The following is a 14,623-nucleotide window of genomic DNA, read 5'->3' on the forward strand; positions in this document are numbered from 1 at the left end:
TTATTAATATATATATTAAAAAACTATATATTAATATATATTATTTATAAATTTATTTGAGCCGTTTTCATACTTTTTCGGGATACTATAACTATGACTAATAAAGACTATTAATGTGAATAAATAGCAAAAAAAAATACGGTATAGTATTTGATAAATGTGTTAAAGAGAGGTTTGATTTATTAAAGTGAAGGTTAAATTGTGTGAACAAATGATGCGTTTTGTGTGTATGTGTTTTGGTCCCAAATGTTGTTAAATAATAGCAAATAGTTATAGTAATACGATTCATACGAAATAGCGATATATATATATATATATATATATATATATTCACACAAAAGTATTATAAATTACCTGAGAGTGGCTTATATTAAGAGGGGTTTTAAAGTGTATGATAAAAGTGGGGCTAAATTCCAGCGCTTAGTCTCTCAAAATGTGTGGACAATAATAGTGTCAAATAAATAAAGTGTTGGGTTTTTAGGTGTATTCAAATGTATGGTGTTTTTGACTGCCTTTTCTTACTTAACGACATGTCTTATTCATCAGAGCCACCATTGATAGAAAATCTGGCGAATATCGGTAGTCGTGGAAGACTCTTGTTTACATCCATTGGTGAACCCGATGTTTGATCCAATTTGAGTGCCTCAACATCCGATGCAATGCTATCGACCGGCGAGTCCGGTGCCATCGGATACGAACCTTTCGGTGTCTGTGGAGGTGGTGTTGTTGACAAACTTGATGTCATGCCATCGCTCATATTGGATGTAATTAATTGATTCGAAAATAGATTTGGCATAACAATGGATCCATTGGTAATTTCGTTGTTTAGATTACCGTTTAGACCAAAGGGCGGACAAAGTGTGGGTTGTGATCCACTAAAACCAGATTTGTTAGAAGACATGAGTGATTGAAAATCAGGTGAAAATGAAAAAGCATTGTTAGCACAGGTGCCCAACGCCTGATTTGCTGGCGATATAAACGCGTTAAACGGATCTTCGGTGAAGAAACTGTTGAGTGAAGTGGGACTTCCGCTCTGACTACTCGGCGGTGAGATCTCTCCTGAAGAGCCCAAACTATAACTTCCAATAGACAACGATTTTGGACGCAATGTATGTRAGCTTTGATTGGATTGAAAAGCCGTACCAAATGCTTGACTCAAATGGTTAACCATTGAGTTGTTTGCGTTGTTTAGGTTCATGTTATTCATCATATTATTATTATTATTATTATTATTGTTATGACCATTGCTGGTCATAATATTACCACCATTTTGTGGACTCGTATTATTATCAGCCGATCCCAAGTTATTCATAATGCTTTTCTTCTGTTCTTCGCTATTGTGTATGAAATGACATCGCGGACCGTACGGACAAAATCCAGTCGAATGAAAGCTCTTACAGTTTTCTGTCTTAAACTTGGGATGTCTTGTAATAATCCTGAGTTCATGTCCTCCGTGTGCGAATTGACATTTATCACCGTACTTACAGGTGCCCACTTCGCCAAAACTGCGACATAGCTCTGTTTTATACCGTGAAGACATAGGACCGGCCACTGCTGCCGATGTCGAGTTAAGACGAACCAATTGCTGTTGACATTGTTTCTCTGCCGGTTCGCTATAACTGCGGTCCAACTTCTTGTGCTCTTTGTTGCCAATGTTGGCGTTAATCGTATTGTTATTATTATTATTGATAATATTATTATTAGTTAGAGAGCACTGAGTGGTCAGACCCCTGACCAGAGTGATCGGCGGCGGCGGTGTCTGAGTATTGTTTTGATTGACACCCTGAAGAAGGCTCTTCTGATGCATTGCTGGCACTGTTGTCGAAGTCTGGAGTCGATGTGAATTCAAATTTAAGGGAACACTGTTTGTTGTGGTCACTAACCGACGGCTCATAACATTTACATTACTATTGGCTGTAGTATTGCTGAGAGCGTTGTTAATGTTATTATTAATAATATTATTATTATTATTAATTTGTTGGACAGTGTTGTAAATCGACGACTTGTCTACTAATTGAGAGCCAAAACTATTTTTCGGTGAAGTTTGAAGAGCTGTCGATCCGTTGGACTATATTTTTGTGGCAAAAAAAGACAACAAAAATAAAGTTTTTTTTAAAAATAAAAATAATTTATTAAAAAATAAAACAGTTTTTCTCATCAGATATAACACTGAAATAATATAAGAGTCAGTAAAGCATTTGAAACACTTGTTGTACGGCTCTCTACACACATATATACACACAGTATATACACATTGACTTACTATTAGAGGACTGGATGGCAATGTATGACAGCCTCAATGCCTCATAGCCTACATTTCAAACTAGACTTGGGCTCAATAGAGGTATGAGTTGTATGCCCTGACCTAAACACCTAAACCTATCAGTAGTACACTATTGCTATGTTCAACACATATACACTAAACATATTACTGTATATTACACACAACACTAACGCAATGCCAATAGTAGTAATATTAGTAGTAGTAAGAGATGACTCTACTATTTATTGTATTATTTCATTTAATACAAACTTTTTTTTATTTGGTATAAAAAATGTTTTTGTATTACAACAGTTGACTCAAACAACAAAACAGTCATTTGGTATATATAAGGCATTGAAAATTTTTAAAAAAATCTAGTCAATGATATAAATATAAAATATTTTTAAAAAACATTTGGAGACAAAAAAAGAGCACAACATTAAACTAATATTAATAATATTAATGTTAAGTATCAAAATTATGACTATAAGTGGACACCTGCTTATGATGGTTGGAGAGCCCTGAGCTCGACCTAACACACCATCAAATTGCCTCCAATAACATCATAACCTATTTCGGATGGTCTCTCAACTAATACAAAAAATGCTTTTTATTATTATATTTTGTATTTCGGCGAAAAACAATCACTGATTTCAATGCTTTTGTCTTTTCAAAAAAAACAACATTTGGTTTATAAATAACACTATTGTTGGCAATGTATTACTAATACTACAACAACAGCTATAATATGTAAATGCATTGCTAAACACAACAGTATTTGCATTAATACACTACACTTATAGATATTACAGTATAAGACTACTACTACTGTTAATAATAATACTAACAATAATTGGTAATATACAGTACAGTACAGAAAATTGAAGTTTTTTAAAATTTTAAAAAATGCGGTTTAATTATTGAGTCAACCGAAACTTACCCGATAGTGGTCACCGAAGTCGCCGAAGAATGTCGAGGACACTAAAGCAGCGGACATTTGAATATATGTTTAAAAAAACCGATGAAATAAGATATTCAAATAAATAGTATGTATTTTTAATGGGATATTATTATTATTTTTAAAGAAATAAGTTAACAAACAATATATAAGGCAATCATTGAATGAACGAAATGTGTGTTTTTGAGTTTCAAACGATACGACTGAAAGCACTTAACAGTTAAACGTAAACTGCATTTCATATCAATGCTTATAACAGTGTCTCTGAAAGCATATGCGAGACTCCGGGTGCGCACAAACACTACAGCATATATCGGCCCACACCGTGACGTCAATACAGTCAAGCACTGCCCTAAACAACACGTGCTTTTTCAAAGGCAAACATCATTAGCACCAGGAGTTTGCACGACATACCAAAAAATTATTTCTTACCGACAAACCCGACGGCACTGTCGATACTGCCATTAATTACTGTCCACTTTAATCAATATTTGGTGTCATAATTATAGAAGTTTATTAAAAACAATGCAATTAATAGGTTTCTCTCAAATAATTATTTAATTCTCAATTAAATCTCAAATATTAGTTAATTTTTTTTGTTTAAAATGTAATTTATTTTTATGATACATCAAATACTACATTGTCATAGTTGTTAAGTCATTTAAAATATTTGGTGAATAATTTATCATAAATTACAGTTAGTTTTTTTTATTATTGTACATAAATCTCTAAAAATAAAAAAATTAAATTGATAAATTCATATAATGAATGATTATACAATTTAATTTAAAATAATAAATAAATAAAAATATTATAATTTACAAATAGTATGGATGTATAGCATTGTTAAGAGAGATAATATTGTGACAATCTATCAGTTTTTCCCCTACTTTGCACTCGTCATTCAAAATAATATGCGACTATAAAGTGAGTGTTGCATCACATCATACAATACACAACACAACTATCATATAATTATTCAATCATTCAATTTTATAAACACAAAGACTATTATAAAACATTTACACTAAAAGCTATTTTTATTTGACTTTTTGTTCGATAAAACCAATCTTTCTCTCTCTCTCTCTCTCTCTCTCTCTCTCTCTCTCTCTCTCTCTCTCTCTCTCTCTCTCTCTCTCTCTCTCTCTTTATTATTATTATTATTATTATTAAAGTGGTAGAATAATATGGGCTAAACATATTCAGCTTAAAAAATAATGAAACATCGATAAAATTATTTACTATTAAAATTAATAAATTATATTTAAATTCAATTACAATAATTGTTTATTATTATGTTGAGTACAATATTCAATCATTTCTTAAATTAAATGTCATATATATATATATATATATATATATAGATAATGAACATATAATTTCAAATAAAACCGTTTATTTGTAATACAATATATACTATTTTTATTTGCAAGTTTAGAATTTTCCTCTTAAATAACATAAATATAATTAATTTTCTGTCTATAAAAATAAAATGTGAAGTTGTTTATAATACCATACTAATAGCAATATAAAATAATTTTTTTAATTAGAAAATAGTAGACAAAAATTAATCATTAGTACAGTAGTTGCAGTCAATTTTTTAGTTTGATTTTCAATGGACTATACTCTTTGATAAAATTTTATTTTATAACATATAGTATAATTGAATAATTCATAAACTCTTTTTTATTGATTACAAGTGAAACACTTATATATATATATATAAAAAATATTACATAAACAACTTTTTAGTTTTATTATTATCTAACAGTATTAATAAAATAAATTAATAATTAATAAAATAATAATTTTTTTGCAGCAATTGCCAAACACTTGAAGTGAAAAACTAAGTTATTGTGTGAAAATTAAATAAAACACCTAGTTAAATTAATGTTAAATTATTTGCTTTTAAAAAGTCATTTCAAAACATAGGTTCTATTATAACAAATTTGAAATAAATAAAAAGTTTTTCCCATTAAAATTTATTATTATTAATAGATATCTGTTAAAAACAAAAACAACTATTTATTATTATGAAATTGAAGCCTATGTTTTGCCGACAATTTTTATGGGATGTGTGCCTCCCGTCCATAGTATTGTCCGACAAATTTCTTTGAATTAAATTTTGTATTTAATTGTAATCTAAGAAAATGGTAATAAATTTAGAAACATATTATCTATGTATATATGTATATATTGTTTTGTGAGAGCCATCCAATTGTTGACATTAGACTTTCAGGATTTGGGCAAAAAAAATTTCGGTAAATTGAGAGGGAATTGAGTTAATCAATAGTTGAAATATAAGGGCGGACCAGACAGTCTGCCTCATGAGGTATGGGATGCAAGTACAGAGGGACTCAACTTACTCACTAACTAACTTGACTTAGATTTGTGGCCAAAACATACATACATACACACACACACACACACACACACCTCAAACAAACATTTGACTTGAATTATACCGTTTATACACCAGGTTTTCAATAACATGGCTTATAAAATGTGACAGTACTGCCACTACTACCACTTAAAATCCTTAAACTGTTTGATTGATTCCTAATAAAAATAGGTGAAACCCTGCTTTTCATTTGTGTTTTTGCTAATTTAACTATTTTTTTTGTTTGAACTAATTCACTAACAATGCCAAAACATTTTTGCAAACACAACAGAAATTGTATGTTTGATATTTACAATTATTTTTCAAAAAATTTCATTTCAGAAAATTAAATTCAATTTAAAAGTCTTCATACAAAAAAATAACAACAAAAATAGTTATGCAATCAATTGAATAGTTAATCAATTATTTAAAAAAAAAATTTTAAAGTATAGGTAAAATTTATTTAAACACAATACATAATTATTGAAAAAAAGTTTTTTAAATGTCTAGAAATATATATGAAGTCAATTCAAAAACGAAATGCTATTTTCTCGTTAATTTGTGTTCACTTTTTTTAGTTGTTGTAAAACACTTGAGGCACTGGTCATCCTTGGCTACGACCAGAATCACCAGTTATTTCAAGTCAGTCGCTACTAAAAATATAAGGCAGTCATTATTGCACTGTTAGCTTAAAGATGAGTACATCCTTCTACACACTCACTCTCTACTGTTTTATTATACGGTGTGCTAACGTATATAACACATACACACACAGTACAAACACACATACATATATATACACACAAATACATATATATATACACATACATACATATATATATACATGCATATACACATACATAAAGTTAATTTATTACCTGACTATAGCACCATTGCTACCTTATTTATTTTTTTTAAAAAGCAGTGCTTATTTGGGATATCATTTACAGTACTTATTAATTGTTTATGAAATTTTTTTCGACTGCTAGTATTTATAATATAAAAATAACTTTATATTTTCACACTTTTAATTGGATATACTGTATAGAAATTATAATTGTTATTAACATTTTAAAAAGTTAGTGGAATAATTTATAAATTGCAATTAATAAATTTTATCTAATAAAAATAGCCATTAATTATTGGAAATAGGCTTTAACTATTCCTAGTATTTTGCTATTAAATTTAGACATTGATTTTATGAGGCTATATTTTTAGTAGTTTAAAAAAAATGTTTAATTAGTGTTGTAAAAATTGAGTTTAAATTAAAACCAAATTTAAAATATATTTAAAAATATTTTTTTCTAAAAGGAAAAATTAAATATATTATGTAATCGATAAATTCAAAGTGCATTGAAAATTGTAGTGAAAAATTTCATTAATAAACCTAGGTTTGAATATTTGTCAGAAAATTAAATTTTTTATAATCTCTCTCTCTCTCTCTCTCTCTCTCTCATTTTGACTAACACACACATATATATATATATAGTATTATAAACATTTATATATAGCCCACACCCTACAGTCCCCTACAGCCCATTCCCTGTACTTTGTTGATGAACTATTCCACAGGTGTAACAAAAAAAAAATTAGAGACTTTTGAAGTACAGTAGACATGAAATGGGTTTAAAACACGATTGTAGTGGTCATTGAAAAACACTCTACCGTTGCATTGGATTTGCCTTATTATGGATAAAACAAATACTGTATATATAATAAATATAACTTATATATAATAAACATTAATAAACATTACACACACAATATATACAAATAGGTTTATATTATATATATAAATTTATATATATATACTAGCTGTACATGTACTGTATTAATGTAATAAACAATTATGATAAACATGATGTTCAATTGCGGGCATATATATTAAGGCATATTTTTTATCTTATAAATTGCTTCTCTCATTGAATACTTGTATCAAAAACTAATGATATATTTGGCACAAATACTGTGTCACTGCTGTTACTATGCGCTCAATGATTGTGTACTCAATTTTTCTTAATAAAGTGTATTCAAAGAAAAAAAACTTATATAATCTTTAATCTTTATTTATATAAAATTTTTTAATTTTTTTGTCAATATTTGACTCTCGGTTAAAACACATTTTTATTTTATTTATAGCAGACCTGTCTCAAATTTGTTATTTTGGCAACATAATCATTATAATCATCATCATAATCATCGTCATTCAATTATCAATAAACATTTGAGATAAACCGTTTTGATACATGTGGTAAAAATTTTGTTGTTTAATTTTTATGAAACTTTTTTCATACAAAGAAAGTTTATGTTTTATATCGTAAAGTTGTGTTTTATTTAAAAAAAACATAATTTATTATTAATAACATGTATTGAAGAAACAAAAATTGAAAGTTATATAAAACTTTTAGTTGATAGTTGTTTTCAATGAGTTTTTAAAATTTTGATTTTATTCAAATAAGTTTTGTAAATAATAATAATATTTATTATTATTATTATTATATGCCAGTGTATTTAATGACACAAGAAATCGCCAAGGTCATCGATAAAATACTGTATATGTATTTTTATAGTATACAGTAATTTTGTTTTTATGTATGAGTGTGTGTATGTATGTGTATGTGTGTATGTGTGTATGTGTGTATGTGTGTATGTGTGTATGTGTGTATGTGTGTATGTGTGTATGTGTGTRTGTATGTGTGTATGTGTGTGTGGCTTTATACTGTATTTTAGCAATTAAATTACTTTCAAAACAATTTAAATTATCATACGTATATATAACATTTATATGCATAAAACATTGAGATCTAATGGATTTTTAAAAATGAGTAGGAACACATACATACATACATACATACACACACACACACACACACACACACACACACACACACACACACACACATGATAAACAATTGTTTCTAATTAGAAATATCATTATAAGTATACTGTACTTTGTATATACAGTACAACTATAATGTAGAAATAAAATACAGTTATATTATAATTAAATATCCTCTCAATAACAAACTATTTCTAATCCTTTTTATAAAATCAGTGTTAATAAAAACAAGGGTTTTACATATATATATATATATATATATATATATATATATATATATATATATAAATAGCACTAACATATACTGTATAAAAGAGAAAGATTAAAAGCCATACTTAAATAATTAACAACAATTAGATAAAAATAATTTTTAGCACTTTATTATAAGCATGGATTTAATAATTGACATCCGACCCTGGACATATATTTTCCATTGAATACAAACTACAAATTTAATACAATAATAACCAACCGATATATGTATTACTAAATTCATTAAAAACTTCCGTCCCTTTTTGAATCTATGAGCCAAATATTTATGATTACAATACAACTTAAACATTGTGTTCAGAGTTTTTAGTTATATATAATATATTGCCATTTAGTTAGTTATAATTAGCGCAATAACATTATATACATTGAAAAAAACTCTTTGTTAACAATTACTAAACAAATATAGTTGTCTTTTATTTATTTGTTGTTACAATGACAATGATTACCAATACTTTGTGATTGTGTAATAATATATTAATTGAATAATGATTACAATATGTTGAATATTGAAAATATATTAATATTAGGCAATAGTTATGTTAGAATACAATAAATACTACATAAAAATATCAATAAAAAAATCACCTAATCATTCAATGTTTAATTTGCAAATATATGGCTAATTATTTTTTAAATAAAAAATACTAATATAATCTTGAAATTTACTACATAATGATATTAATCTCATATTATATATATATATSTCTTTTAATAATTTTTAAAAAATTTATTTTGTTTAATCAATAAGTTCAAAATTTGTTTTATCTATATATCATAAAAAATGATAGTATATTATGAAAATATCATATAATAAGCAATTATCAAAATATTGAACCACATAATCATATTTGATAATAATACTACTACTACTACTAMTAATAATAATAATAATACTGTAATTAATATTTATTTTATGAATTTGTATTATGAAAGTCAACCAATAAGTCAAGATACAGATGATTCAATAATTAATTAATTGCTTGAAATAAATAAATCAAATAATAAAAAAATAATACTGAAATAAATTTGTTGGTAACGTTTGGAAAATCGTTTATTATTTTTGTCACCAAAAAGGGAAAGACTAATCAATTGCTTTATAATTTATATATTTTTTAAGGGTTAGTGTATTATTGGTGTGTTTGTTGTGTTGTGTTATGGCTTCTCCTTGAGCTTAAAACTAAGCAAAGCGTATCCATCTTTTGAAAGACAAGTTCATTATAAATCAGTATATAATATATTACATACCATAAGTTATATACAATATATATATATATATATATATATTATGTGTTAGAGACTGCATTTGATTAGGTCTGACAGATATGCATAGTATTTATATATATATATTTATATATTATATATTGAGGTTTTTTGTTATTTAAAAGTATGGTTTACCGTAAATAGTGAACAATACTGTACTATATAGTATATGATACATATCATACAAATATAATAACTATTAATACAATAAGTTTTAAATATATATATATTTATTTACAGTTAGTTACTAAACAGTAGAGTATTGTTTGGATGACTTCACAAAATTGCATTTATTTATTCTTTTACTAATGTGTAAGCCTTGACATCCCGACACCCGGATATATGGGCCACACAACTAAAAACTAATTTTTGTCCCACTTTTAATTGCTGTATTCAAAAATATAACACTAATCAGTTAGTTATCCTGTTTAGTGCTGAGCTGGTCGTCAACATCAACGCCTACACCATTGAAAATAATATAAATCTTTTTAATAAATATCACATGTACTCTATTATTATTATTTTAGTTTTAATTTATATATATATTATTTTATAAGTAATTATAAGCAAAATGTTTTACTTATTATTTTTTTCTTATTACTTGTAAATATTATTTTTAAGTCTAAAGAGAAAATATTTTTTTTTCCTATTGAAAGCTAATGTTTTTGTATTGAATGTTATGTTATGTATGTATGCTCTTAAACAGTGCTCCCAAAGCATAGCATTAATGTATATATGATTTCGAGAGCTGAGAGTCGACCCAATTTAGCTCTCAATATATAAATATAGTAAAATACTGTATATAAATATGATATATATAGTTAGTTGTTAGTCTTTCACCTTGAATTCAATGCATAGATTAATGGCATGTTTTGGTCAGAGAGAGAGAGAGAGAGAGAGAGACTGGAGTGCTAGTGAACGGCCTAATTGACGGTATGGGCTTTGAATACAGTGCCAGCGCCGGTGCTCAACACAGACACTCATAATAATTAAACATATAATTAAGTTTATTGTTATTAAGCGATATAATAGTTTAAAATATAATCTATAAGTAAATTTAAAAGTTGCTAAATTTAAATATAATTTTTATATATATTTATAGCATAAACGATATAATTATGCTAATTATTTCATTTGTTTTCCAATTGATTTGCATTATTCACTACAAAAACAATTGGCTTAAGATTAGCACATATAGCAAATATATAATTAAAATTTAACGTTAATTATTAAAAAATATCTTTCAAAATAATTAAATGTGCTAAAATTAAATTTTTATTATAGTTAAATGTAAATATAATGTCCTTTAATATAAATATTTCATATAATAAATGAAGTTTTAATTGAAAATAACTACACATTAAATATTTATAAAAATATATATATAAAAAATATTAAATAAAAGTTATTATAAATATTGATTGAACACATAATAATTTCAACACATGAAATAAAAATATAATTTCTAGTTTTTGTTAGTTAAATTATAAAACAATAAATATTAATAATAAAAACAAAATTAGACTCAATTACTAAATCTTTTGATATACTCATACTTAATGAAATTGTTTTGAATTTTAAAACAGAATTATTTATTTTAATAAATATTTTTGTTGTAAAATATAGTATTATATTTTATTATATTTTTACTATGATTAGCAAAATTATTTTTTTTCAATATTTCTATTTATAAATGATGACCCCTTTTAAAGGTCCTGTCTGTCCATTAGACAACTCTCTCTCTCTCTCTCTCTCTCTCTCTCTCTCTCTCTCTCTCTCTCTGACTCCTAGACTTAAACCCTTTTTTCATAAAATTTTATTGTTTTTAGAGACTCTGTTTGCTATATATATCTGTTTCGGAGATAAGAAATGACATATCAATTGACTACAGATAAGGACATATAAGGACTTTATCCGAACCAATCATATGAAAACTTATGGCAATATTTTCTGTTATCTTGTTTTTCAAATACTGTAGATATCATACTTTAAAATATCATTTTGTTGTTTAAATTTGAGTTCAATTCATATAAAAATTCATTTAAACAAACTTTGTATTTGCAGACAAATAAAAGACTCTATTAGTACTTTATATACCGTTTATAACTGGAAAAGTTTTTGTTTATATTTTTCATAAATAGTTTTTATTGCAGTTTTTAATCATTTTTATTAAAGTGAGCGTTTCATACAAAATAATATCTAAATATGTACTGAATTTACAAAATGTATTAATATTTTTATAGTATGACAACAATATAGCAATTTAATGATATTAATAATAACAATAATAAAAATAAAGGTTTTTAAATGAGGCATAACTTTCCACATCCAATAATTTTTATAGTATATTACATATCAAATATAGCATATCATATGCATAGGATTTCCTGAAAGTTGTTTTACTTTTTTTATTTTGTTTAATTATAATATGATTACCAATAAATCAGTGTATACTGTTATTTGTTAATATATCATATAAAGCTTTCAATATTTAAACTAAAAACAAAAAATTATGACTTAGAAGTTGGCTGTTAATGAAATCGCATTTAAATTGACTCTCAGTGAGAGAGAGAGAGAGAGAGATTAGGATACGGATAGTATTATCAAACGTCTATCATATACTGTAGTATTAAAACTTTAAATTCATTGAAATATCCACTCGGGTCTCTCAAAAAAATCACTTTAAAATATTTGGTGTATTTTATTGTATGCCATAAAAAATATTTTTGCAAAGTAATCACAACTTTCTCCTCTCCCTCTATTGAATTAACTTCAGAGAGAGAAATAAAAAGCTATTTATTAGTTGGCCTTCAGTTTCAACAAATTAACAAAGCATACAAATATTGGGTAATTTTGTTTAACAAAAAAACGATATTTAAGTACTACTACTACTACTCTCTGGTCAAGTGGTGGTACCGGAGGAGCGTCTCAATGGACTCATTGGGCTAATTCAGTGCTCACTCACTATACTCGACAACAATATTAATACTATTGGTCATCAAAGTGAATGCAAACAATAATATTTGACATCTAATATACTTCAAGTTTAAGAGGAAAATCGGTATTTTTTCCTTTGATAGCCTTTTCCCTCACATATACTCTATATATATATACCGTATATATTGTTAAAGCTTTGCCAATGTTTTGGTCGTCTTTTTTTTCGATACACACATCTTCATATGTGTTCCACACTATCTACTCTCTCTCTCTCTCTCTCTCTCTCTCTCTCTCTCTCTCTCTCTCACTCACTCACTCACTCACTCACTCACTCACTCACTTACTCTAAGTTAGGGCTCTTTGAGCTAATGTTTGAGCCCTGATTTTTTTGGTGAAGGGGACGGGTAGTAGTAGTAGTGGTTGTGATTGTAGTATAGTTTATATATAGTAGAATAGTGGTCGTTGTCGTGGGAAAGTGAGCTCACATGAGTGAGTAAAAGAGAGAAAGAAAGAGAAAAAGACAGAAATATAGGGAGAGATAGACAGAGAGAGAGAGAGAGAGAGAGASAGAGAGAGAGAGAGAGAGATCTGGTGAAGACTTGAGAGCAGACAGATGTCGACTACCAATCACTGCCATTACGGTAGTAGTTGTGCTTCAACTCAGCTGAGAGATCCCTGTCCTCTATCAAACATTCAACATTCCATAACTTATGATTCACGAGTAGTGAACACATTCATTATATTAAACTACCATCAAATAAAAAATCATTATAATAACGATTACATTATAACAACAAATGCTCTTTCATTGTGTTAGTGACTTAATTATTGCAAAAGACTTTCAAATTTTATGATGAAATTCATATGTAATTTGTTAATAACTATATATAGTATACAGTATATACAATACTATATTAAGTTAATTACAACCTTGCTTACATTTTTGAAATAGTTTTTACAATTTTTGGTATAAATAAATATTATATACTATATATAAATATAGTAGAATAATATAAACTAATATGTAAATTGAGTGCTTGTGTTGCACTTTGGATTGCAATAATTATATAATTTATAATATTTGTAATATTTATAATGTTTTGCCATAACCTTTGATAACTTTTTTTTCGATATATATATATATAGTGCATACATTACTAACAATATGTCACATAATTTAAATAACAGGGAAACAAAATTTCCCTGTTTTTTAAAGGGATCGTCAACACCAAACCTAAACATATACATAATATGGCATAGTTTGAGATCACAATAGTAACACTGGTTGTGTTGTTTTGTGTGGCACTGGTGGTATTGGAGTAGGGGTGGTAGTAGGGAATAGATAGGGAAACAGTAGTGAAATGTGTCCTAACTTTATTGCAACGCAGTCTTTGAAAACATGAGTGAGTGTTAGTATGAGAGAGAGAGAGAGAGAGAGAGAGAGAGAGAGAGAGAGAGAGAGAGAGAGAGCCAACTAACTGTCAGCCAGTGTTGAGTTTCTATGCAAAACAAACTAAAACTCTGTTGAAAGTTATGACCGAAAACTTGCAAACCTTTTTAAAAGGCATTCAATTCTACGAAAAGCGATATAAGGAGAGAGAGAGAGAGAGAGAGAGAGAGAGAGAGAGAGAGAGAGAGAGAGAGAGAGAGAGAGAGAGAGAAATAGCTTTGAGTCTCAAAAACAAGTGGTGTTTTCAAGACATTCATATCTTC

At 27.1% G+C, this 14,623-nt stretch overlaps 1 protein-coding gene across 1 annotated transcript; it reads right to left on the minus strand.

Moving 5' to 3' along the window:
• Window positions 1-303: 303 nt before the first annotated feature.
• Window positions 304-3,515, minus strand: LOC128952928 (protein TIS11-like). Its single transcript, XM_054298401.1, has 2 exons — window positions 3,204-3,515; window positions 304-2,068 (listed from the first exon to the last, which is right to left on the minus strand). The coding sequence occupies exons 1-2, from the start codon at window positions 3,258-3,260 to the stop codon at window positions 536-538; spliced, it is 1,590 nt and encodes a 529-aa protein (XP_054154376.1). The 5' UTR covers window positions 3,261-3,515; the 3' UTR covers window positions 304-535.
• Between the last annotated feature and the right edge of the window lie 11,108 nt (window positions 3,516-14,623).

The sequence above is a fragment of the Oppia nitens genome, unplaced genomic scaffold (assembly GCF_028296485.1).
Source record: "Oppia nitens isolate AA-2021 unplaced genomic scaffold, nextdenovo-longstitch-racon4-pilon3 scaffold1_pilon_pilon_pilon, whole genome shotgun sequence".
In the NCBI taxonomy this organism is placed as follows: domain Eukaryota; kingdom Metazoa; phylum Arthropoda; class Arachnida; order Sarcoptiformes; family Oppiidae; genus Oppia; species Oppia nitens.